Source organism: Henckelia pumila, chromosome 1, assembly GCF_033568475.1.
Source record: "Henckelia pumila isolate YLH828 chromosome 1, ASM3356847v2, whole genome shotgun sequence".
In the NCBI taxonomy this organism is placed as follows: Eukaryota; Viridiplantae; Streptophyta; class Magnoliopsida; order Lamiales; family Gesneriaceae; genus Henckelia; species Henckelia pumila.
The window spans coordinates 61,342,860-61,367,901 of record NC_133120.1 but is presented as its reverse complement, the minus strand read 5'-3'; the positions used below and the strand labels follow the sequence as shown (position 1 = coordinate 61,367,901).

At 35.9% G+C, this 25,042-nt stretch overlaps 1 protein-coding gene and 1 pseudogene across 2 annotated transcripts in view; one reads left to right on the top strand and one right to left on the bottom strand.

Moving 5' to 3' along the window:
• Positions 1-14,970, bottom strand: part of LOC140886098 (uncharacterized) — a 29,244-nt gene extending 14,274 nt beyond the window's left edge. For both annotated transcript variants that reach the window (XM_073292606.1, XM_073292612.1), the window contains exons 1-11: positions 14,242-14,970; positions 13,281-13,342; positions 12,444-12,581; positions 12,044-12,319; positions 10,842-10,928; positions 10,466-10,567; positions 10,311-10,376; positions 9,617-9,727; positions 9,486-9,547; positions 9,201-9,245; positions 2,570-2,643 (exon numbers count right to left, since the gene is read on the bottom strand). In XM_073292606.1, coding sequence (XP_073148707.1) covers positions 2,570-2,643; positions 9,201-9,245; positions 9,486-9,547; positions 9,617-9,727; positions 10,311-10,376; positions 10,466-10,567; positions 10,842-10,928; positions 12,044-12,319; positions 12,444-12,581; positions 13,281-13,342; positions 14,242-14,905 — 1,687 coding nt within the window. In that variant the 5' untranslated portion in view covers positions 14,906-14,970. The remainder of the gene's footprint in view (positions 1-2,569; positions 2,644-9,200; positions 9,246-9,485; positions 9,548-9,616; positions 9,728-10,310; positions 10,377-10,465; positions 10,568-10,841; positions 10,929-12,043; positions 12,320-12,443; positions 12,582-13,280; positions 13,343-14,241) is intronic.
• Positions 14,971-23,518: 8,548 nt separating this feature from the next.
• LOC140863321 (uncharacterized) lies at positions 23,519-24,833 on the top strand (annotated as a pseudogene).
• The last annotated feature ends 209 nt before the right edge of the window (positions 24,834-25,042 follow it).

The window sequence follows — 25,042 nt, the reverse complement described above, 5'->3', positions numbered from 1 at the left end:
GACAAGGGAGGAATGCTGGACACAGGGGGCGGTTGAGTTGGAGATAAGGAAGGGAATAGAAAAATAGATTCGACAAATTGAACTTATCGAGAGATAGAGAAAGAAGGATCAGAGCAGATGTAAGCATTATGTGTAAGTGAGTACCCGAGAAAAGTGCAAGGACTAGATTGGGATCAATTTGTGGTTGGTGTATGGACGCAGTCAGGGGTAGCAAAGGCACCCAAATACGCAAAGTTTACGAAGATTAGGTGATTTTCCGAACAGTTTTTCAAACGAAGAAATCATAGAGAGGTTGTGTTTAGGCACGCGGTTAATAAAATAGGTGGCAGTGGCAAAGGCAAACGGTCAAAAAGTTGTAGGAAGAGAGGCTTCGTGTAGAAGGGTTAGGCTGGTTTTGACAATATGTCGCTGACGGCGTTCGGAGTAGCCATTGTGCTCGGGCGTATGGGGTGGAGTAGTGAGATGTGAGATACCATGACTTTGTAACAAAGATTTGAGAGCTAGAAACTCGCCACCTTTGTCAGCGTATAGGGAAATGATTTTGGTTTTGAAGAAGTTTTCGACAAGCATTTTATAATCCGAGAAAACGCGCAATACATCGGATTTACGTCGGAGTGGATAAAGCCATATATACTTGGTAAAATGATCGACAAAAATGACGTAATATCTGGAAAGAACTGGAGAAGTCCGGACATTAGAAAATATTAATTCAAGTGCAGAGGATGAAGTAATTGTGGAGTGATAAAAAGGAAGTTTGTGGATTTTATTAACATTGGAGGAATTACAATGAAAATTTAAAGTCGAATTAAAGGACATATGAAAGGTATTAGAGGAAGCTAAGTGGCGAACAATTTCAGGCGAATGGTGGCCTTAGCGAGATTGCCATAGAGAGAAGAGTTGCAGAGGTGGAGGTGAGAACGATCGGAGAGGCTAAGGAGGAGGATCCCGTTTGGCCGTTCATACATGGTCCTGTGAGGAGGGCCCCCATGCAGTGGTCCTTCACCTGAAAGGAGAATGGGAAAAATGTGACTTAGAGATTGTTAATTTGACAAAGTTGCACCACAGAGATAAGATTCTTAGTCATTGAAAGAACACATAAAACATTAGTAAGAGAGAGGCATAGAAATGATGGGTAAAGAGAACCAGTATGGGAGATGGACAAACCAATGTTGTTGCCAACAACAACAGCGTCAGAGCTAATGTACGGAGAGTGAAGGGAGAGATTGGCCAGGTCCGTGGTCACGTAATGGGAGGCACCATTGTCCAGCAACCACTCAGCGGCAGTGGGAACAGCAGTGGAATGAGCAGGGGTATGGGCCTGTGGTGCGATGTATGCTGGAACATGTTATGTACTTGGTGATTGTGGCTACCAAGGGAGATACTGGAAGGTGGGGCAGCGCTTCGCCGAATGACCGTTGGTACAGCAGAGTTGACAACGCCCCAAGTAAGGTTTTGGAGCGGGGTTTGGTGCAGGAGATGCTCGACGAGGAGTCCATGAGCCTAGGCCACGAAAATCCTTGGGCCGTGGAGCGCCAGAGAATCGGGTTTGACCATGTGAAGAATCAAGAGTTGGTTGTTTGGTGGAGCAAGACGTAGCAAAAGCAGTAACTGGACTAGGGAGGTCGTATGTTTCACCATTAACTGGGCTTCAAAATTGAGTAGCTTTTCATGGAGTTCATAAAAGAGACGGTAGATTCCCGGGCCTGAATAGCATTGACGAGTTCTTTGTATGAGCCGTCGAGACCATCAAGGACTTCGAGTGTGAGATCTTCCAGATCAACAGCAATATTCATGAGTGCAAGGGCATCGATAGTGACTTTGATGCCTTGCATAAATTCGGTAATGGATTTGGGGCCCTTGATGAAATGAGAGAGTTGAGCCTTCAATCGAAAAATGCGGCCGTGGCTTGGGGCAGCATACGTTTCGTCGAGAGTTGTTCAGGCTTCAAGAGAGGTTTTGGCAACGACAATGAAGGGAATAAGAATAGGTTATAGGGCACCGATGATGGCATTAAGCAACAATTGATCCAGCCGGATCCATGGGACATAATTGGGGTTTGGAATACTGGCGTCATTGCGAAAGATATTGGCTGGAGGGCAAGGCTTCGAGCCATCAACGAATCCCATGAGGTCATAGCCAATGAGGAGGGATTGCAATTGCAATTGCCAGGCGGAATAGTTGGTGGAGGTAAGCTTCAACGAGGCGTTAATGGATGTGAGGGGTATGGAGGGGAGAACGAGTAGAATCGGATGGAGCGGTGTGGTGGAGTAGGATCGGAGTAAGCCATGAGGGATACTAATACCATAAGAATTTGGTACTCAATTGATCGATTTATTATCCACAAGGAGTAAACATTTATACACACTTGATGCCTATATTTTCCTAAAATAAATGATACTTACAGAATAATTACAAGTTACCATATAATCAAATCTACTAATATCAAATCTTGGAGTATCCATGCTAATACATTTCTCCCGTTAACATAAAAAAACTGTTTTTTTCTGATTAAAGCTAGAGATTAAAGCTAGAAGACACAGAGTCAAAAAGATGAGGAAATTATGGTTACCTGTGTACTCCGCCAATGCAGTAAGAGCAACGGAACTCGTTTTCAATCCTTCCTTGTTACATATATACTTCAGCCTATGATTTCAGCAAAATTCAGTCATTCATTTAGGTTATAATAATATGGGAGGTAGCTTCAATACAAGTTGCCAGCATAACTGAGTGCGAGTTCATTGATAAACAAGTGACACAAGTATATTATTGCATTAAAAAAAAACAATGTGAAACTTAAGTACTTCTGATGCAATGTACCAACGAAATACTGACTAGAATTATTAAATGAATTCATTAAGGTTGTGCTTGGATTAGGGGTGTTCAAACATCGGATAAAACCAAAAAAAATTGTAAATCCAAACTCAAAAAACCAAACACTGAACCGAAAACCGGATTTTGTAATTCAGATATAAATGTTAAAACCGAAGTATATTTGATTCCGTTTCGGATTATATATCTCAAACTGAACCGATCGAAAAAAACCAAAATTTCACTAAAATAATAATTATATTATATATTCTATGAGACGATATTTAGTGAAGGAAGAATCATTTAGAATAATTTTAGCTGATTGTTGTTTATTTAATTCATTTAAACTTTATTGTTGGGTTAGCGTCTTCAAAGTTGGCCCGTTGGACTTATAACTATTAAATTAGATTAGTGGGCTAATACCAAGAATAACTCGGTGGCCAAGAGATAGAATTGGGAGACGGCCCATTAACTAATCTGATAGCCCATTTTGTTGTGAAGGCCGAATATGACCGTTGAAGCTTCTTGGGATATAAAACCAGAGATCGGTTATCAGTTAAAGTAAGACTCAATACTCTCACTCGATACAAGCTCGAGGATTGGAATCAAGATTCAAAGGCGATTATCAAGAAAGGAGAAAGCTAAGAGGAATTGGTTTTAAGCTCTGATAGTTTTCATTCTTTTGCATAATAATCGGGAGAATTTGATGTATTGGGGTTCGATCTGAACTTGGCAGTGGTTTAATAAGATTGGTTCTCTTCTCCGTGGATGTAGGCATATTAAAGTGCCGAACCACGTAATTGCTTTGTTGTTGATTTTGATTTTGCAGTGTGTGTTAAATAGTGAATTGCATATACTGGGTTTAATCTGAGTTGCAAGAATTGGGATTCTTGAATCGAAGTAAACTTAATTGATCGAATAAGGTTGATAACATAACAGTGGCGCCGTCCGTGGGAATTAAAGACACGATGGGGTCAATGAAATTCGATATAGAAAAGTTTACGGGCAAGAATGATTTTGCCTTGTGGAGAATTAAGATGAGGGCCATTCTGGTGCAGCAGGGATGGGTTGATGCTTTCAAGACAAAGGAGGAAATGCCAAGTTCTTTGGATGAGAAACAGAAGGACGAAATCTTGGATAAAGCACAGTGTGCTATAATCCTATGTCTAGGAGATAAACCATTGAGAGAGGTATGTCGAGAGAGATCAGCTGCTACAATGTGGACTAAACTGGAAAGTATCTATATGACCAAGTCATTAGCTAACAGATTGTATCTCAAGCAAAGATTGTACTCCTTTAAGATACAAGATGGTAAGGGAATTCAGGATCAGATTGATGAGTTTGTTAAAATTTTGGATGATTTGGAGAATGTGGAGGTTAAACTCGAGGAGGAGGATAAGGCACTCATACTGCTAAATGCCTTACCAAAGTCATATGAAAACTTTAAAGATGCCATGCTCTATGGGAGAGACCAAACCATATCTTTGGACGAAGTTCAGTCTGCAATTCAGTCTAAAGAGTTACAGAAGAAACTTCAATCTACTGGGGAAATATTTGGTGAAGGGCTAACTGCTAGAGGCAGGACAGAAAAGAGAAATTATAATTCTAGCAGGAACAGATCAAGATCAAAGAGCAAAACAAAGTTTAAATGTTTTCTATGTCATAAAGAGGGACATTTTAAAAGGGATTGTCCAGAGTTTAAGAAAAAGAAATCATTTGAAAGGAACAAAGATCAATCAGGTGAAGTTGCAATGGTATCTGAAGGATATGAATCTGCTGAGGCTTTGGTAATGACAGATGATAATATGAAGAATGAATGGATAATGGATTCGGGCTGTACTTTTCACATGTGTCCTATTAAATCCTGGTTTCAAGATTTAAATGAATCAGATCAAGGTGTTGTATTACTGGGAAATGAGAAATCATGCAAAGTAAAAGGAGTAGGCAAAATTAGACTATTGATGCATGATGGTACAGAAAGAATTCTTAAAGAAGTTAGGTTTGTTCCTGAGCTTAAACGGAACCTAATATATTTAGGTACTCTAGAGTCCAGTGAATATACCTTCAAATGTGAAAATGCAGTAATGAAAGTATCAAAGGGGTCACTGGTAGTAATGAAAGGAAATCGAATGAATTCATTCTATGTTTTGCAAGCCAAAACAGTGATCGGAGGTTCTGCCATAATACAAGATACTCAAGACAAATCCAAACTGTGGCACATGAGGCTAGGACACATTGGTCAGAAAGGATTAGAAGAACTATCCAAGAAAGACTTACTGTGTGGAGACAAAATAAAAGGATCAGAGCTATGTGAATTTTGTATTTTGGGAAAGTCAAAGAGAGTGTCTTTTGGTCCAGGAAAGCACACTTCAACAAGACCTCTAGAATACATACATGCAGATCTTTGGGGTCCTTCAAGAACTCAAACACATGGAGGAAGCTGTTATTTCTTATCCATAATTGATGATTATACAAGAAGAGTATGGACCTATCTTCTGAAAACAAAGGATGAGACATCAATTAAGTTTAAGGAATGGTTGCTGCAAACAGAAAATGAAACAGATCAGAAGGTGAAGTTCTTGAGAACTGATAATGGGTTAGAATTTCTATCCAAGGGGTTCAAGGACATATGTAAACAGAGAGGGATTACAAGACATCTCTCGGTCCCAGGAACACCACAACAGAATGGGGTAGCTGAGAGAATGAATAGGACCTTGCTAGAAAGGGTGAGATGCTTGATTCTGAATGCAGGTCTACCAAAACAATTCTGGGGTGAAGCTTTGGCAACAGCAACTTATTTGATTAATAGATGTCCATCAAATGCTTTGAACTTGAAAACACCTATGGAACTATGGAAAGGAGTTCATGAAGACTACTCAAAGTTGAAGGTGTTTGGATGCTTGGCTTATGCTCATATAAGACAAGATAAGTTGGAACCAAGAGCAACAAGATGCATCTTTATAGGTTATCCAGAAGGAGTCAAAGGCTACAAAGTTTGGAACTTGGATAAAACAGGTCCTAGATGTTTTAATACAAGGGATGTTACCTTTGATGAATCAAAGATGGCATATAAACTCAAGAACATTGATGCCCCTGATGAGTCAAACAAGAATCAAGAAATGCAAGTTGAGGTGGAGCCCCTATCAGAAATAGAGATTGATGATACAGATCGAAGCAGGGATGAAATTGAGCAAGAACTTACTCCAAGTAATCCAACACACAGCGAAGACAACCTCAGCTCCTATAAATTGGCCAGGGATAGACAGAGAAGAGAGATAAGACCTCCTCAGAGATTTGCTGAAGCAGATATGATATCATATGCACTAAATACAGCAGAAAAGGTGGAGTATCAAGAACCTTCTTCCTATGAAGAAGCTATGTCCAGTAAGCATAAAAGTCAGTGGCAAACGGCTATGAAGGAGGAATTAGACTCACTCTTGAAGAATAAAACTTGGCAATTAATAGAGAAAAAGAAAGATGACAGAATACTGGGATGCAAGTGGATTTATAAGCTTAAAGAGGATCCAACAGCAAAAGAAAAAGTAAAATACAAAGCCCGGCTGGTGGCTAAAGGTTACTCTCAAATTGAAGGGATAGACTTCAATGAAATTTACTCCCCAGTGGTTAAACATTCCTCTATAAGGTTAATCTTGGCTATAGTCACACAGATGGATTTGGAATTAGAACAACTGGATGTCAAAACAGCTTTCTTACATGGTGATTTAGAAGAGAAAATTCTAATGGAACTTCCAAAAGGCCATCAGTACATAAATGCAGGAAATAAAGTGTGTTTACTCAAACGGTCTTTATATGGACTCAAACAAAGCCCTAGAAAATGGTATAAAAAATTTGATGAGTTCATGGAAAGAATAAACTTCAATAGGAGCTGCTTTGACAGTTGTGTATATTATAAGACAGAAAAGGATCAATCTAAGACCTACCTTCTCCTATATGTTGATGATATGCTTATTGCAAGCAAGAATAAAAGAGATATAGAAGAATTGAAGAGAAAACTCAGTTCTGAGTTTGAAATGAAGGACTTAGGAGAGGCTAAAAGGATTCTGGGTATGGATATTGAGAGAAACCGAGAAAAGCAAAGCCTCTTCTTGAATCAAGAAGCATACATCATTAAAGTATTGAAGAAGTTCAATATGAATGAATCAAAGGCAACAGTAACTCCTTTAGGACAACACATAAAGTTGTCCACAGACCAGTCTCCTACCAGTGAATCTGAGAAACAAGAAATGATGAAATTTCCTTATTCTAATGGTGTTGGAAGTATCATGTATGGGATGGTTTGTAGTAGGCCGGATCTAGCTCATGCTATCAGTGTAGTATCTCGATTCATGGCAAATCCTGGAAAAGAACATTGGGAGGCATTGAAATGGATACTAAGATACTTAAATGGTTCATCAGGCTTAGGAATTATGTTCCAGAAACAAGAAATCTCAGAAAAAAACAGTAGAAGGATTTGTGGACTCAGATTATGCAGCAAATGTTGATACAAGAAAGTTTCTTACTGGCTTTATTTTTACTGTTTTTGGAACAGCAGTAAGCTGGAAGGCTATGCTACAATCAGTAGTAGCACTCTCTACTACGGAAGCGGAATATATAGCAGTGACTGAGGCAATGAAGGAAGCACTTTGGCTTAAGGGAATAGCGACTGAACTTGGTCTAAAGCAAGAGAAAGTGACTATTCATTGCGATAGTCAAAGTGCGATACATTTGTCTAAACATCAAGTATTCCATGAGAGGTCCAAACACATAGACGTGAAACTTCATTTTGTGAGGGACATTATTGCAAGAGGCGAGGTGGAGTTACAGAAGATCAAAACGGAAGAGAATCCAGCTGATGCACTAACTAAATCACTACCACACTCCAAGTTTAAACTCTGTCTTGACTTGGTTGGAGTGGTTAGAAGGATTTAGTTTCAGGATGGATCAAAGAAGGGAACCAACTTTTATGACAAGGTGGAGATTGTTGGGTTAGTGTATTCAAAGTTGGCCCGTTGGACTTATAACTATTAAATTAGATTAGTGGGCTAATACCAAGAATAACTCGGTGGCCAAGAGATAGACTTGGGAGACGGCCCATTAACTAATCTGATAGCCCATTTTGTTGTGAAGGCCGAATATGACCGTTGAAGCTTCTTGGGATATAAAACCAAAGATCGGTTATCAGTTAAAGTAAGACTCAATACTCTCACTCGATACAAGCTCGAGGATTGGAATCAAGATTCAAAGGCGATTATCAAGAAAGGAGAAAGCTAAGAGGAATTGGTTTTAAGCTCTGATAGTTTTCATTCTTTTGCATAATAATCGGGAGAATTTGATGTATTGGGGTTCGATCTGAACTTGGCAGTGGTTTAATAAGATTGGTTCTCTTCTCCGTGGATGTATGCATATTAAAGTGCCGAACCACGTAATTGCTTTGTTGTTGATTTTGATTTTGCAGTGTGTGTTAAATAGTGAATTGCATATACTGGGTTTAATCTGAGTTGCAAGAATTGGGATTCTTGAATCGAAGTAAACTTGATTGATCGAATAAGGTTGATAACATAACATTTATATTAAAGGTTTTATAATATATCTATATTATTAATTTAAATAATTGTATCAAAACCGAAATAACCGAACGAAATAACCGAACCGTTTTGGTAGAAAACATAACCAAACCAAAGAAAAATGGTTCGGATATCGGATTATATATTTCTAAAACCGAAAACCGAAATAAAAAAAACAAAAACTGATCCGAACGGACTGATGAACACCTAGCTTGGATTGATGGATTTTCAAATTCCTTGACTAGATTGGAGAGATAAAATTCTAGTGAATTTCAAATCCATACTATATTAAGTTGAGCGATTAGCCATTATGGTGGATTTCAAATACACCCACGATGGTTATCATTTAGAATTCATTCTACGAATCCTTCCCAAAATCAAGTTTCTTCCTCCAAATTACATTGATCAATCCAAGTTTCTTTCTTGACTAGTCAAGAAATTGGAGTGAATATGAAAACTAAAAATGAAATATCAATATCTGTTGGAAGTAACTCCAAAAGCATTACATTTGAAAATATGATGCCAAATTTCAATGTAAAAACTAAGGCAAAGACATAATTATCGTGAATTAAAGTTCATAATTGTATGAATCCATCTATTAGAAAGAAAAATTACAACAATTTGGCGCCAAAATATCTGATATATGTTGTCAGGAATAATAAGACATGATGTTAGTGAAATGTGATTGCATGCTGGCAGACGTGTTTAATTTTATTTTTTAAAAAATTATCATGCCTGCAAATAATCCGGAAACTCATGTTCCATCTATTATCCAGCGTAGAAAGAACTATCAGAACAGATTTACTGAATAAAAACTTACAAAAATACCTATTTACAACGCGAGTCACGGTTGGTTGGACAAAAATATGAACCCTGCAAAGTAAGAACACTTCTTCAGGTAAAAGGACATTGGTCAAGCCACAAGACAATTCGCCAAATGATCAACCTAGATTGCTAGAAGAGTTTAGTTTGTGGGCTTGAAAATTCTTTCAATCTTCTCCCACATGACTATTAACTTAATGCAAATGGAGATCAAGTACAACTAACCCTGACCCCGATTCACTAAATCCATTAAATATGAAGCAAAATTGATGCAATTTATTGGGATCTTACTTTGCGACCTGACGTAATGGCCTTAAGGCTGGTGCATATAGATCATTGCAAATACATATCACCTACACGCAAAAACAGTTATCTTAGTCAAAATAATATTTTAAACAACAGTGAGATAATAGCATACTTACTGGCCTCAATACAGATGTACTATTTTTCTTTTTTGGAGAAGACTTTCGCATAGATTGTCCTTCCTGGACTGCATTCTCCTTTCCAGTATCTCTCTTTTGTTCAGCAGACACCTGCATCATTTTGGGTCAACAGTTTTTTGACACTGAAGGTTCTATCCTGATAATACAGAGCACTACTAAGCAGACAACCAATTCTAACCTTGTTAGTTACCATGTAAACTAATTGGACAACTGATGTCAACCACAACACATTTATGAATCAAATTGATTTATATGAAACAACTAAAATTATAGATGAAAGTAAGTCATCAAGCAACAAAATTTTCTTGAGATACAAAGGAAAGAGAGCTTTTGTCTGGGATCAAACCAAAAAATGAACCTCTGTAGTAAAGTAACTACACTTTATAATCTCCCTATCTACTTCTTCAAATACATGCAGCCATCTGGTTGGTAATATAAGTATGTTTTGCCAGTAGAAATACAAATGCATAAATCAAACAAAACATTGAACAGTTGATTACAGCAATTGCCAGTATAATCATAATCATGGAATTATTTCACCATTGTTACTGTCCACCACATGTTCAGGTTAAAAATGAGATGCTGCTCTGTTTGACCAATTTATTTCATATTTAACTGGCTATTTAAAACACAGAGATGCAGTTATTAACTGCACAATGATTTCATAACTTACCAACTGAAGAATGACCTCCACAGCACCTTTGCCATCATTAAGGGCCCCATCAATTTCATCAATAATCTACAAGAATGGTCCAAATTCTGTTTCAGATAATGCCAATATCACTGGAAGAAGTAGTGCAATAACAAAATCTGCACATTGGAACCTACCAAACACTTAGGCTTTGAATCAGCAACAACAGAGTTCATTTGAACCACATCAATAATTTTAGCTTCAATGGCTGCCGATGAACGATCATCACTTGCATTAATCTGCCACAGGAAGAAATGTGCTAGAGCATTAGATATGTAGATACCATATGAATCACAACTTGTATGCATGAAAGGACAAACACAGCTCAACAATTTACTCAAAGGCCAAAATTTTGGTGTGTACCATAGAGTCTATTTTAGCGATAAAATGGAAAAGTTACTCTAAAACATTCACAGAATCGGATCTGACAACAGAGATTGGAGAAGTATGTCCGAATATTCGCTTATCAACTGAACCATAAAAGGAGTACAAACATAAATGCTGATCTCAGACCTCCACGGCACGGTATCCACAATGCTTGGCAGCTACATGTGCAAGTGTTGTCTTCCCAAGCCCAGGGGGACCACAAAGCAATAGAATCTGTGAGAGATTGAAGTTTTTATTAAATTGACATTCAACAACAGCAGGTGAAATTTACATGACAGCGCATGAGAAAAATATTCGACCACAAGCCATGAAGTTCAGACAGTAATTAAACCATTTCATAATCTCTATAGTCTGAAGCAATTGGCGACATGATAAAATAACTCATCGTGATTTTATCATTGAGGAAATCTGATTCAGGAAAAACTGAATATTAAATATTAAATAACGATATGGATGGAAATGATAAATGAGCAGCAAAGAACAAGAAAAACGGATGTGGTATGATTCAGCAGCAGAGTTGATTTGACAGCAAGCACATTTATTATATTAACTAATTATTTGTAAGAAGCAGTCAGCAGTAGAATTAACTCAGGTAAGATGGTCTCCAAACGAGGCTTACCGCACCCCAGAACCAGACCAGAAAGTGCAATAAAAGTTCCCCCACCTCCAACTTTCAAATTTTCAGCTGTTTTTGTAGAAAACAAAATTGCAATATCTATGCAATCAATCACTATAAGTTTTGATTCCAGCCAGTTGGTTAACACCCAATATGGCACGCATAAACTAACTCTATTTGGCAGTTGGATAACAAAATATCGTGCCATATGAAAGAATAGATTACATTTGTCCATATAAAAGAAGATTACGCCCAGATCTCACTGTTACAATATTAAAGCTTGCAAATATTGGGAACCAAAAATCCACTAAGTTGGCTACCATCTAGCTGTTTATGCCTACAAATCAACATCTAAGCAAAGAACTTTATCTTATGAAACAAGTTCAAAATACTTCCCAACTCTGTGTTTTCTCTTCTTTGATTTCAGCTGTTAATGTTGAGCTCCATAATCTCTATTCATCACACATACTACTTAATCCATGCAAGCGCTCCTTATGGGGACTTATAAATTTGCAGGAGACAGTCAGACTCCTAGAAACGTGAGTATAAAACGCACCAAGCCACTAGCCATCGAACCTGATCTGTAGTATATCATGTATCCAAATAAATTAGACGGCAGCAAAGGTTATTTGCATAGATTTTCACACACGATGATTATACGAATGACACTACTAAGAATTGTTTAAATGGAAGAGGCAGGATACTAGCAAACCTTCTGTTCAGGAGGGCCATGACCTTTACATCTCTTGTCCTGTACTTCATCAATCCTTTCAGAGAAATTGTCTTCTTTACTTGGCCCATTATGAGTTCTCGGGGCATCTCGCTCCAATCTGGGTTCTCTCCTATTTTCATAATAATTTTTGGTAGATTGTTTGTGGTGTCGAGAGCCTGAAGAATGACGTCTTAAAGCAGAAAAAACATCCTCAGTGGTACTCGTTATTTCAGATCCAAATACACAAGAGTCCCATTGTTTTAACCACAGGAGAACCTGTAATATAAATAAAGGTAAGAATCATGTGACAAGCAGTATCTCAAAGCAATGTACACAGTGGCATACGTTCAGAAATCAATAAAATGCCAGAAGAGGAAACAAATTATAAAGCCATCACAACCTCACGGTTCGTTTGCTCAGCGCTTAGAAGCTCTGTAAATGAATTTGGAGCATATTTGTCCACCCAAAGTTTCTCGGTAGCTACTGGTGCTTTTGAACTGATTGCTTCAGTTGAAACTTCAACACTTGCTCTCAAAGCCTTCAAGAACAGTTACAATATGGTTCAATATTTATATTTCATACAGAATCAAGGTCGCTGGCTTTACAGCTTAAGGCTTACAGTGGAAAATAAATGGCTTCTATCATTATCTACATTACAAACATTAAAAATAAAAATATATAAAAATAGATGAATGACATTTTTCTATCTGATTTAAATTCCGGTTATAAGTGGAGCTAGCTTCATCTCGAACAGTCAAATTTTGAAGGTATAAAACACAAAAATTGAATCCATTTGACAATAACTCAATTGTGAAAGTGAAATTACCATAGAAACAACAGTTGAAAGTTTATGGCATCTTAGTGGCACGTTGACAAGTTGTCTCATCATGCTACCCTTTTACAATAATAACATGATTTCAATGTTTTCCCAAGCTTAAGTATAATCGTAAAAAATGAATTTATTGTGGCACTCATGCATTAGTAGGAAATTAGCATGTGTAGAACAGTATCATAAGGGGTTGAAAAAGAGAACATCAAACCATTCACAGTGAAGTTTATATACACTGGTACGGGTCTGGCCAACCCTGTCTTACAACATGTTCTAAATGAAAATGTATTACACCAGAAGCCGAAAAAGATTACTGTATTATAATTCCATGGGGAGAGGATGAGAAAACGAAATACAAGATTGAGGAAGAAAGATAAAAGAAGTTTCATAGAGTATGCTGAAGCTTACATTAGTGAATTCATCCTGCTCCACTTTTTGCATTAGAACTCTGACCGGTTCCTGAAGGAGCCCTGCAAGCGAAACACAATAGTTTTGGATAACTGATTTAAGTGGTAAGAAAATCTAACATGAACTCAGGAGCATGCAAGATTCTACACAATCTTCATATTGTGTGAAAATAGCCATTTGTTGATGCCACAAACAAAGCTACAAACTTTAGAGTTTCTTTTCAATATAAGAAGTTTGACAGAGAATCAGAGACCAACAGACAGTTTTAGCTTGCCCCAAATCTAGAAGAGTAGAAAATTTTGAGAGGAAAAATTTGCAGATTAAAAGTCTTGTTCATTCACAGTGTACCAAATCAAAGCCTAATTGGTTCCATTCATGGATTAATGCCAGGTGGTGGGATACATTTCCGAACAAAATGTGTGAGCAATGGATATGGAAGCTGGAAGTGACAAGAGTATAAGAAAACACTTATCTTGAAGACTTGAACCATGTAATTGATAGTACAATAGTACTCACAAATGATACATTTTGATTTGCAGTTCCATGATTAAGAAGCAAGTTCTTAAGTTGATAAAAGAGAGAAACAAATACAAAATCGCTGACATCATACTTGAAATGGGGGCAGTATATGTAACATGACAGCAGAACTAAAGCTTGAATATAAATCCTATATTCTTCATACCATACTACTGAATTTTGTGTCATTTATACGAGAATAAGATCATTGGTTTGATCTACTATAGATGTTTCGAAGTAAGTTGGTAGCGAACACAGACTCTAACTTAAACAAAATAAAAATAAAAAAATCAAGAGAATGCAAATTCAAGCAAGCTAAACACACTGATGGACGCATCAATTGGTAGTGTGCAAATGGGCAATGCTAACTTTTGAAATGCAACACATAAATTTAAAGATCCCCTTTACCCACAGGTTAGCACCCGGCGAAAAGTTTAAAGCTCACCATCACGTTCCCCTCTGAGTCTCAATTTTTTTGATTTCTCCTCCATACCCATCTCTGTTCTACATAGCTTTGCATAGACCCTTTTCCCATCCAACCCCGTCACCGGAATACAGTCCCCTTCGATCTTTGAAGCATACCTAGACAATACCTTCTCCGCGCTCTCTTCCTCCAATACTTCCACCTCCTCCACCTGCGGCGGTGAACACCGCAGCCACTCCTCATCATCACTCTCCCTTCCTCTACCATCCACCGAATTCACATTTCCATCCCTTCCCTCGTCCACCGCCGTTTCTCGGCCACCCTCCAGCAAAACGACATCTGGGCACTTAGATAAAACCGATTTATCCTTAACTACTTCCTCATTACCAAGCTTACTTCTCTTCCCATCCCGATCAAGCCCGTTAACACACAATGGCGAGTCGGGAAGTTTATATAGGGAGCGTTTCTTATCAATACCGTTGATTCGTTGATGGGTTTTGAAAGGTGATGGCCTCGGAGGAAGGGAAAGAGTGGGTCTTCCGGGATGTGGATTGGGCTCCGGCTGCGGTTCAGGAGAGGAAGGCGGTGAAGGGGGCTCGAACTGAATCTCGAAATCTTCCTCAAATCGATCGTCAAAGGAATTGGATTCCAGCCATTCCAGCTCGTCGGCATCGGGGAAATCCATAAGCTCCGCACAGTGAGGGGCGCGAGAGAGGAAATGTGCGGCGTGTATTTGGCGGGAAAGTGAAGAAGTACGAGTGAAAGGGGCCTAATAAGGATTTTTCTGTTTTTCCTTTTATCATGTTTTTTAAAATTAATTAATGCATAAATTTTATTTAAAAACAATCATCATAACAAAAAAGGTATAATTAGTCACCAAAAAAAAGCATAATTATTTTGGCTAAAATTGTGTTTCAAAATAACTCGAAGTCAAAATCACTACATCTAACAATATTAAGGAAAATGACGGGTGTTCTAACCTACATTTACAAACACTACCCCATGATAGATCTAAGGGTCATCATTTATAAATACATGCGGGGTTCACTCAAAAATAATGAACCACACATTTATTGATAAAATGTCAACCATTAGATGTATGTCAAGGTAAAGTGTCAGTATAGTTAAGATCTAATTTACTAATATGATTATTTAATTTTAAATGTAGTTATTTAGTATTTCAGTTGTACAATATTTTGGAATACAATTTTTTATCTTTCGGTGACCAAAATATGGGTTCTAATATGCCATACCATTTGTTTTAAAAACAATAATTGAATAGCTCAATGGGGAAAAAACATAATATAAATTTGATTGACCAAATATATAATCAAGTGTATTTACTCAACAACTCTATAAGACTTCTCCTCTCAAATAAAAAAAAAAAACTCTATAAGACTTCTTTTTTTTTAATTGTCATAGGCGGCCAGGCGGGCAGGGCCCATGATTGGTGGGGCTCCAAATTTATTTAAAAAAATTATTATACATATATGTTATAAATATTATGTATTAATGAAGTTCAATTAATCATAAATGTAGTTCAATTAATTATTAATTATTATTATAATAGTTATTAAAAATCGAAAAATATTAGTGCATCGCCAACAACAAAGCTATCACTAAAATTGATATGTTCAATCTTCGTTTCGTTCATCAGCTCTCAGTTTGGTGTTGTTTGTCGTCGACCATCACTTTCCATCGTCTCTCTTTGATCATCATTGTTCTTAGCCTTGAGTTTTATAGCATGATGTTCGACCAATTTCTCCTTGGCATCTGTGTGCGAAAATTTGACTTATGACTCGTTCAATTTAATTTTAATTTAATGTTAGATTTTAATATTTATTGTTAATTTCATATTGTGGTAGAAAAAATATGGATTGAAGGTACGAATTTTCAAAACTAATTTTGAAAATTGGGAGTTTTATTTAATGTATATTTGAATGTCTAAAATAACTGCTTCTAAATTAAAATAGCTATTAAATTGTGAATTTTGATGATTCAATGTGATTTTTTTGGATAATTTCATAATTATTTTCATAAAATATGAAGATATTGTGTATAGTTCAATTATATTTGACTTTTTAAATGAGGGTTGATATTTACACTTTATTTTGTGTTACATATACTCCACTTCATGTATAAAATGAAGTACAAATTTATTCACAAATGGAGTGCAAATAACAAAAAATAGAATGCAAATATCAAATCGTTTTTTAAATTAATGTAAGAAATATTATTTTAATTTTTGGCCCGAACCTCATTTTCTATGGACCGCCCGATAATTGTTGTCCTGACCATTCATGGGGCCCGGGTCCCACACAATTACCCCACACAAATTGTGTGGGGCTCGGGCCCCATGAATGGTGGATGCTGCATCGGGTGATCTTCACCGGGGGAGCATAGCCCTTTCCCATTAACAATTAACAGATAATAAAATAAAATAGAACCTCTGACTTGAATAAGTAATATTATTCAGTAATATATTTTTTATTCTATTAGATTTGCAGTATTTAACTGGCCAATGATTTTTTTCTTCCAAATTTAACAACTATTTTTTGTCTCACACATAATTTTGAGGAAATATATTATACAAACAAAACTTTTTTTTCCTCTCTTGCTGAAAAAAAATGAAAAAAAAATTATCTAAAAAAATATACTTAGAAATTAGTTGATTTGTCTTTATCAGACTTCATAGGTGGAAATGTGTCAAATGTTTGTCCTAATACTCTGAACGTATAAATATCATAGATAACACATGTTAATATTGTTATAAACTCAAATTTTTTTCCTAAACTGGATAAACTCTACATATTTACTATTAGTAATAGACGAAACGATAATAAAACATGACTATCTGTGTAAGTGTAATTTTTCTATTGTTGAAACAAAAGTAGAATATTCGAATTGATTATTTCTGCATGACAAATATTTGCAATAATGCATTTGAGTTTAATTTACACAATTTTTGACTCGTGTTTACTCAACTTATAAAGAAAAAACAAATAGGACATATTGTATTTCATGTCAATGGGCTAAAACGGATGTTATCTAGATCAAACTGACGTCTCAAGCCTAAACTGAAACGTAAAGTGAACATCAAGAGTGGACATCAGTTTACCTCGAGCAGTTCTGGTATTTTGATCAAATCTTGCAGCTCGGTTATCAAAATGGAATGATTCAATATGTGTTACAAAGCTAAGACAATATCTACAAATCATAGTCACAAGTCTAAGTCTGAATCGGAACATAAGAAGCTGCTAAACTCCATTGATTTCTCTAGTTCTGCACTGAAATTATGCAGAGCAAAATTTCTGTCATAGTTTGGTATTTCGAGCTTAACTTTCTCATATGAAATCCAAATTGAGTTATTTTTGATGCTATGGAAAGCCAATACAAAGATTTACAACTTTCATGTTTATTACTTTGCTCAAATATTAACGGATCATGCCAAACTGCATCTAGTTTGGCAATTCAGTTTTGCTCAACAGATTTGCAAAACTGAATTTGCTAAACTATTTTGCCAAACTGCTACAGTACTTCCGTCTCGCACTAGTTTCAGTCTCGCTACAATTTCAGTCTCGCTCCTAAACTGAATTTGCTAAACTGATTTGCCCAACTACTACAGTACTTCAGTTTCACACCAAGTTCAGTTTCGCACCGACTTCAGTCTCGCTCCAAAACTGAAGTTTTCCAAGATCAATCTACCTACCCAAGCTGAAGTTTGTCAAACTACTACAGTACAAAAGTCTCCAACGGCTCTATTTCTGTGTCTAATGGCTATATCACTCTTGGAGCCTATAAAAAAATATCTTAAAGATCTAACACAAGCAGTTGAAGAGGATCAAAGAGCATGGACAGATTATACGAAAAGAAGGGCGTCTAAACAAGATTTATCAACTAGTTGAGAGCTTGTCCTTGATGTGAAGTAACATATCATAATTCTTGAGCATTAACAGTCCAGATCTTCACACCCCAGCTTACTCACATATATAAGATATATATATTTCATAGATTAGTTGAGTGAGAGTCTTAACACAAAGACGTTACAGATTATGTTTGTAGTCTTGGCATAAGAGACATTAAACATTTATACGGATTGTGAGGTTGAGGTCTACAATCTAGTGTGCTAGGAGTTCTGAGATAGACAGTGGGTAAGTCTTAGTCTTGGAGTGGGTTGTTGCAAAATGTTGTAATAGTCAAAGAGTAGTGACCCAACCTGGATCCACTACTAATCAGAGGTTAGAACTAAACTAAGCATGCAATTAATGCTAATCAAAAAATATACGTGGAAGCTTAAATAAATACTGGTCGGTAGAATACAACCGACTAATAAATCAATTCGATATACAACCGAATTGAATCACTAACAATAAATCCTACAGCTAAACCTGTTGTCTCTCTTACTGTCACTGACTCCTCCGAGTCCCTGAACATACTACCTGCACCTGTAACTGCCCCGTCGAATGGGATGTCCAGAAAACAAAAAACACTGGACGTGAGTTCTAAGGCCAATACGCTAGTATGGGTAAACATAAAAATATGATGCATGCAAATGAATATTTGGGTATCATACTGGGAACAATATCCTGCTCAGTCTAGGCGCCATGGTACGTAGCACGTTGAGTCGTTGCATCAGGAGGTGGCTCCCATACCATATAACCCGTGGACATATCCGGAACCAAAACCATGGTATCCATCCACTCATGCAATGGGGCTGAGCAATCCCCTATACTGGTAAGCCAATAACACCGGCTATAAAACGATGTATGCACATGTAGCATAACATAAACATGCAATTATGGCACATAAATGCAACATATAAGCATGCATACCCGCTAGCAATCTCAGACAGTACTTACGTACCTTTCTAAAGGCAGTCCTAGGAGTCCCAATCTAGTTTCCACGCCTATCATCAACTCTACAATGCAAATTCTCATGCATCAATAATCATGCTCTAAAAGCCTTAACTAAGTTATTGCATACTCCTAAATATTTTTAAAAGCAAAAGCTTTACCTGCGTTCGTCTTTAGTCCGCTGATGGCGACTACCCAACCACTTGGGCAAACTCGTGTTGCAGCTCCGCTGCTACGAGCACGGCTCCGTTACTTGGGCACCGCTCTGCTACTATGTCAGACACTGTCTGACTATACTAAAATATACTTCCTACTCCAACTCTAAAATAAGAGTACCCAACAGTGCCCTAAAATAGAGTCATATGGGTGAAGGAAAGGAGTTACTGAGCGTGTGAGAAATGAGCTCCTCGGCTCATTATATAGGCAAGGGTTCGGACCGTCCGAACCCTCCTTCGGATCGTCCGAACTCTGCATGCTCTCCAAGTGTCACTGCCAGTGCTTCGGACCGTTCGATCGGGTACTTCGGATCGTCCGATTTCGAATATTATGTCATCCGTGACGTCACCTACTCGGACACCTGGCTAGACTACTGTTCGGATCGTCCGATCTGGGACTTCGGATCGTCCGAACTCTGCTCTCAGCCAATCAAATAATTTCTTATCTTATATTATCTGATGGAGATCGGAGTGTCCGATCTTAGTTTGGAGCATCCGAACTCTGTCCATCTGAACTGGTTCAGGGCCTCCATACTCACACACTTCGGAACGTCTGATCCAGTGGTTCGGAGCCTCCGATCCTGTCAAAAACTTGAAGCCCTTCCGGCTATTTCTGAGTGTTCTGGATCTATTTTTGAACTCCTTAGACTCGACTGAAAATCCTTTAATCATGTTTTATTTAATATTTAAACATGATCACTTGATTAATTATTCATTAATCATTAATTCTGGATACGAGTTACTACACAAAGTCTATTAGTGGATCCTTCCAAGGAGAAAAAAAGGGTGACGTAAGAGTTTTATCTCCGAACATCCATAAACAAATTCGTGTCTATTTCTTTATCGCATTTACTTTACTTTTGCTCCAGTTTTTAAGATGCATTATTGAAGCATTTTATTTGTTCTTCATATACCTAAATATTGCATACAAAGTGTTTGATAAAATATTTCAATCAAACTGTTTTTAATATTTTCAACTTGCATCGTCTTCAAATGATTTACAAAGTATTTAATCGGTTTCTACGAAGGATTATTTTGAGTGTCTTCTGTTTGATTTAGAAACCAAACTTGATTTAATTCATCGGTGCTCAATATTTCAAGAATCGAGCTATTGTAGCTTAAAATATTTTAAATATGTGTATTCACCCCCTCTACACACCCAAATCGATCCTATCATATATGATTGTACCATTTTTAACATTAATTTTTTACTCTTTTACTAATATACACTTATTTAACAATTTTTTGAATTAATTAGATAGGTATAAAATAAAAAGTTTGTATATAATTTATTTTTTCAATTATTTACTTAATTCGTATGGGAAAAAAGGAGGCTTATATAATCGGAACTTAAGAGTACTATATTTATCAAAAAGAGTTTAACTTTATGTGATAATTAATAGATTTATGCATTAATTAAGAAAAAGTTGTTTTATTTAAACACCAAATTCAAAGTCTTGATGAACACATATATATATATATAGATTAATTTTCAGCTGCCCAACCATTCCTGCACAACTCGTCCCCGACCACTAAAACCCACTACCGGGTTTTAGTTGTTTTTTTTTAAAAAAAATTCGTATCACTAAAACCCACTACCGGGTTTTAATTGTCGGGGATAAGTTGAGCATGGTTGGACAGCTGAAAATTTATATATATATATATATATATATATATATATAATGTTTCATACTGTATTATTGAGGGCATTAAATTTTCAAATACGATTCTTGTTTCTTGATAAACTTCTTACATTTATAAACTCATTTAAAAGATCATAAATCCACAAATAAATAATTCGTTTCAAACTATGTTTTTATTGAAAAAATCAGTTACTTCATCTACAAGTAAAAACAAATAAATAATTTTGGTGTAAACTAAATATTTTGGTATTTCAACCTTCTAGACAGCTGAATCCTTATCAAATTTGTTTATTTCATCTACAAACAAATAAATACCAAAGAATTTTGAGGTTTCAGTCTTCTAGGCAGCTGGATCCTTATCTAGCATACACATAGTTTGTTAATTTGGACATCATCTGTAACGTTTTGACTCCAAGACACCTCGATCATGCTTATTAATATATACATTTAATATGGAAAAATACGGAATAATTTTTTTTAAAAAAATGTGAAGTGCTCAAGAGTACTGTACGTGCTACCATTCATTTAATTAAATTCACACAAATGCATCCAAATGACACAAACATCATGACCCGTAACCGTATAAAAATATGCTTCAAAAAAAGATACTAAAATTCGAATACCATACAATTCTCAGACCATCTAAAGCAGCACACTACTGCTGGAAATTAAAATGGAAATTTGCTCCAATAGCTTACGGTATTTTTGTGGCATTTTTGTAAAGTAACGGTATTCTTGGGTTCCTTTTTTTCGTGATATTTTTTTTGCTTTTTTATTATAGTATTTAGATTTTTTTCATTTAAAATTTTTTAAATGTAGTTACACTTTCATAGACTTAATGTTGGGAAGTTGCTTCATTTTTCTGAAGAAATTGATATATTATTTGTATTTCAGAAAACGTTAATAATATTTTACTTCAATTAATTTATTTCAGTAGTTAAAAATTATACCTAATATATAAATTATTACATATCACTCTTTTTGCTTATCAATTAAATTGATTATCGAATTTAATTGAATTGATATAATTAATATTTTACCACAAACTTACATAGTAAAACGAAATTACAAATTTAAAATACCGAAAATACAGTAATGCAAATTACATTTAAAATCACAACTAGAATCAAAAGTACATTAAATTATCTAGAATTCCGGAATACCACTGCGGGAACCTCCAAAATCTCCAAAATATTGTTCAAACATGTCGACGTTATTATTAGATCTTGATTGTTGTTCTTCCCTTTTCTGCATAATTTTTTCATGTTCCTTGCAAATAAACTCCCGTCGACGGGGATCAGAGATAGAGTCAACATCCATCATTAACATTTTATTTTCTTCAAGCCATTAAGACACTTCAACTTTCCTCTTTTTCACATGAACAATTTCTTATTTCTTTGTGGCTTCATTAGCTAATAAATCTCGCAGTTTTTTTATTTTCTTCTTGGATTGTACTGACCAATTTAGACATATCTTCATCTTTATTTCTCTTTAGTTTGGATTTTTTCACACCTCTGGTCGGTTTGATGATGAGCCACCACCAATATTTTCATCACTTAGATTGATAGAAAATAAAGATAACTGGGGATTATCAGAAGAGATGGGTGACTCCAGCAGTGTATCAGAATGGGAAGGCGTCCTTTGCATTCTTTGAGAGAAGTTGAAAAAACTTCTCCAAATCTTTTAAAAGGGACAGACATGGTCAAACGTGAAACCTTTATTTTATTTACGATCTGGCGTCATTAATTGTTTTGCACGATCAATCTGCATAAATTATAATACAAAAAAATTAGAAGATATAAACATAGAAATAATAAAGCATTCAAACTACTACTCACAATATCTTGATCAGAGGCACCACTTAGGTCCATGTATTCAACTTGTTGTATGCATCCATTTAATTTTGAAACTGCACTATTCATAGTTTTCATTCGAGTTTGTAATGACCTTTGGCTTCGATCGTGCATTGAGTTTGTTTTTCCTGAGTTATATGTTTCTGCCACACGAGACCTAAGTTGATTTTTGTATTGGTTTCGTCCAATAATTGGATCCTGTGAGATTTCTATATAGACACGACAAAGATGTTTATCTTCATCAATTGCATAATTCTCACCACGAGAGGATGCCATTTGAGAGAGAAGAAATTAAAAAAAAGGATATCTTGAAAGGATAATTTTTCACTCCAAGATAACTTATACTTATAACAAAAATATTTTTGGATAAGATGGGAATCCTATGGTATTGATCAAAAGAGAATTCGATGGACAATCTAGATTGTAGGATTAGATTTGCTGGGTAAGATTATAATTCGATGGTTTAGATTAAAAGAAAATATGATGAACGATATAGATTGTATGATTGGATTTTATGGATAGGATAACAATCCGACAATGTAGATTAAAAGAAAATATGATGGACGACCTAGATTGTAGGATTAGATTTCCTAGATAAGATAATAATACATCGATTTAGATTAAAAAAAAATGATGGATGGTCTAGATTGTATTATTGGACTTCCTGGATAAACTAAAATCCTCCTATAATATAATGAGCATACACAATAATCCTTTATCCAATATCCACGAAAATGAATTTTAATGTTTCCAGCCATTCATTTCCATCTTTCTCTTCTAGCTCATCTAATGGTGATCTTGATGATCTCATAGATAGTTCTGAGAAAGAAGAGCAATTGATAGCTCAACAAATTCACAATAGCAATCTTATCCTATCTGAGATTGTAAGAAATCAAAATGCCAATATTACTCATGGTGGCTCAGTTCCTGGTCGTAGAACAATCTATCGTGATCGAGAAAATGCTGCTCAAAACCTCTTCAATGACTACTTTGCTGAAAATCCAACATATAATGAAGAAATGTTTTGTCGACGATTTCAAATGTCTAGAATTTTATTTCTTCGTATTGTGGATGCTATTCAAAATCATGATAGTTATTTTGTGCAACGAAGAAATGCAGCCCGGAAACTAGGCTTGACTACATTTCAAAAAGTCACGGCCGTATTCCAGATACTAGCATATGCATTACCAGCAGATGCAACTGATGAGTATATCAAAATTGGTGAGTCTACTGCAATTGAATGTGTAAAAAGATTTTGTCGTGCTATTGTGGAGATATTTAAAGGGCAATATTTAAGATCGCATACTACTAATGATATTGCTAGACTACTTCATATTGGGGAGCAACGTGGCTTCCCGTGAATGTTAGGTAGCCTAGATTTTATGCATTGGAGGTGGAAAAATTGTCCAACAGCTTGGGCGGGACAATATGCAGGTCGCAGTAGATCTCCAACAATAACTCTTGAAGTTTTAGCGGACTATGATCTTTCGATTTGGCATGCATATTTTGGTATGCTTGGATCTAACAATGATATTAATGTGTTAGAGATATCTCATCTTTTCTCTGACCTTACTAGTGGTATTGCTCCACCGGTGCATTATGTTCTTCAAGAAAAATAATACAATATGGGGTATTATTTATCTGATAATATATACCCAAAGTGATCAACGCTTATACAAATAATTCATGATCCACGTGCTCCAAAAAAAATATTTTGCAACAAAACAAGAAGCATGTAGAAAAGATGTTGAACGTGCATTCGGAGTTCTTCAAAGTCGTTTTTCAATTGTGGAAAACCCAACACGTTTTTGGAGCAAAAGTGATTTGCATGATATAATGACTGCATGCATAATAATGCATAATATGGTAGTTGAGGATGAACGAAATCTTGACTCACCGATCAAAGATGTGACAGAAGTACCAACTCCGGATATTGAAATAGAAGAGAATAAAACTTGTCGCTTTCAGGAATTTATTGGTCGTTATTCCAAAATTAGAAATGTAAAAGCTCATATTGCCCTTCGAAATGCATTGATTGATCATTTATGAGAAATATTTTCTAAAACAAAAAATTAATGACATTGAATATGTAACTGTGTGTTTATTGAATAATTGTGTTATGCAATATTATATTATATTTTTATTGTTATTTCATTCAACTTCGAAATTATTATTTAATATAATAAATTATATACAAATTCATACTATTTTAATTAAATTTACTAAATTAATTTATATAATAAAAATAAATGATAAAA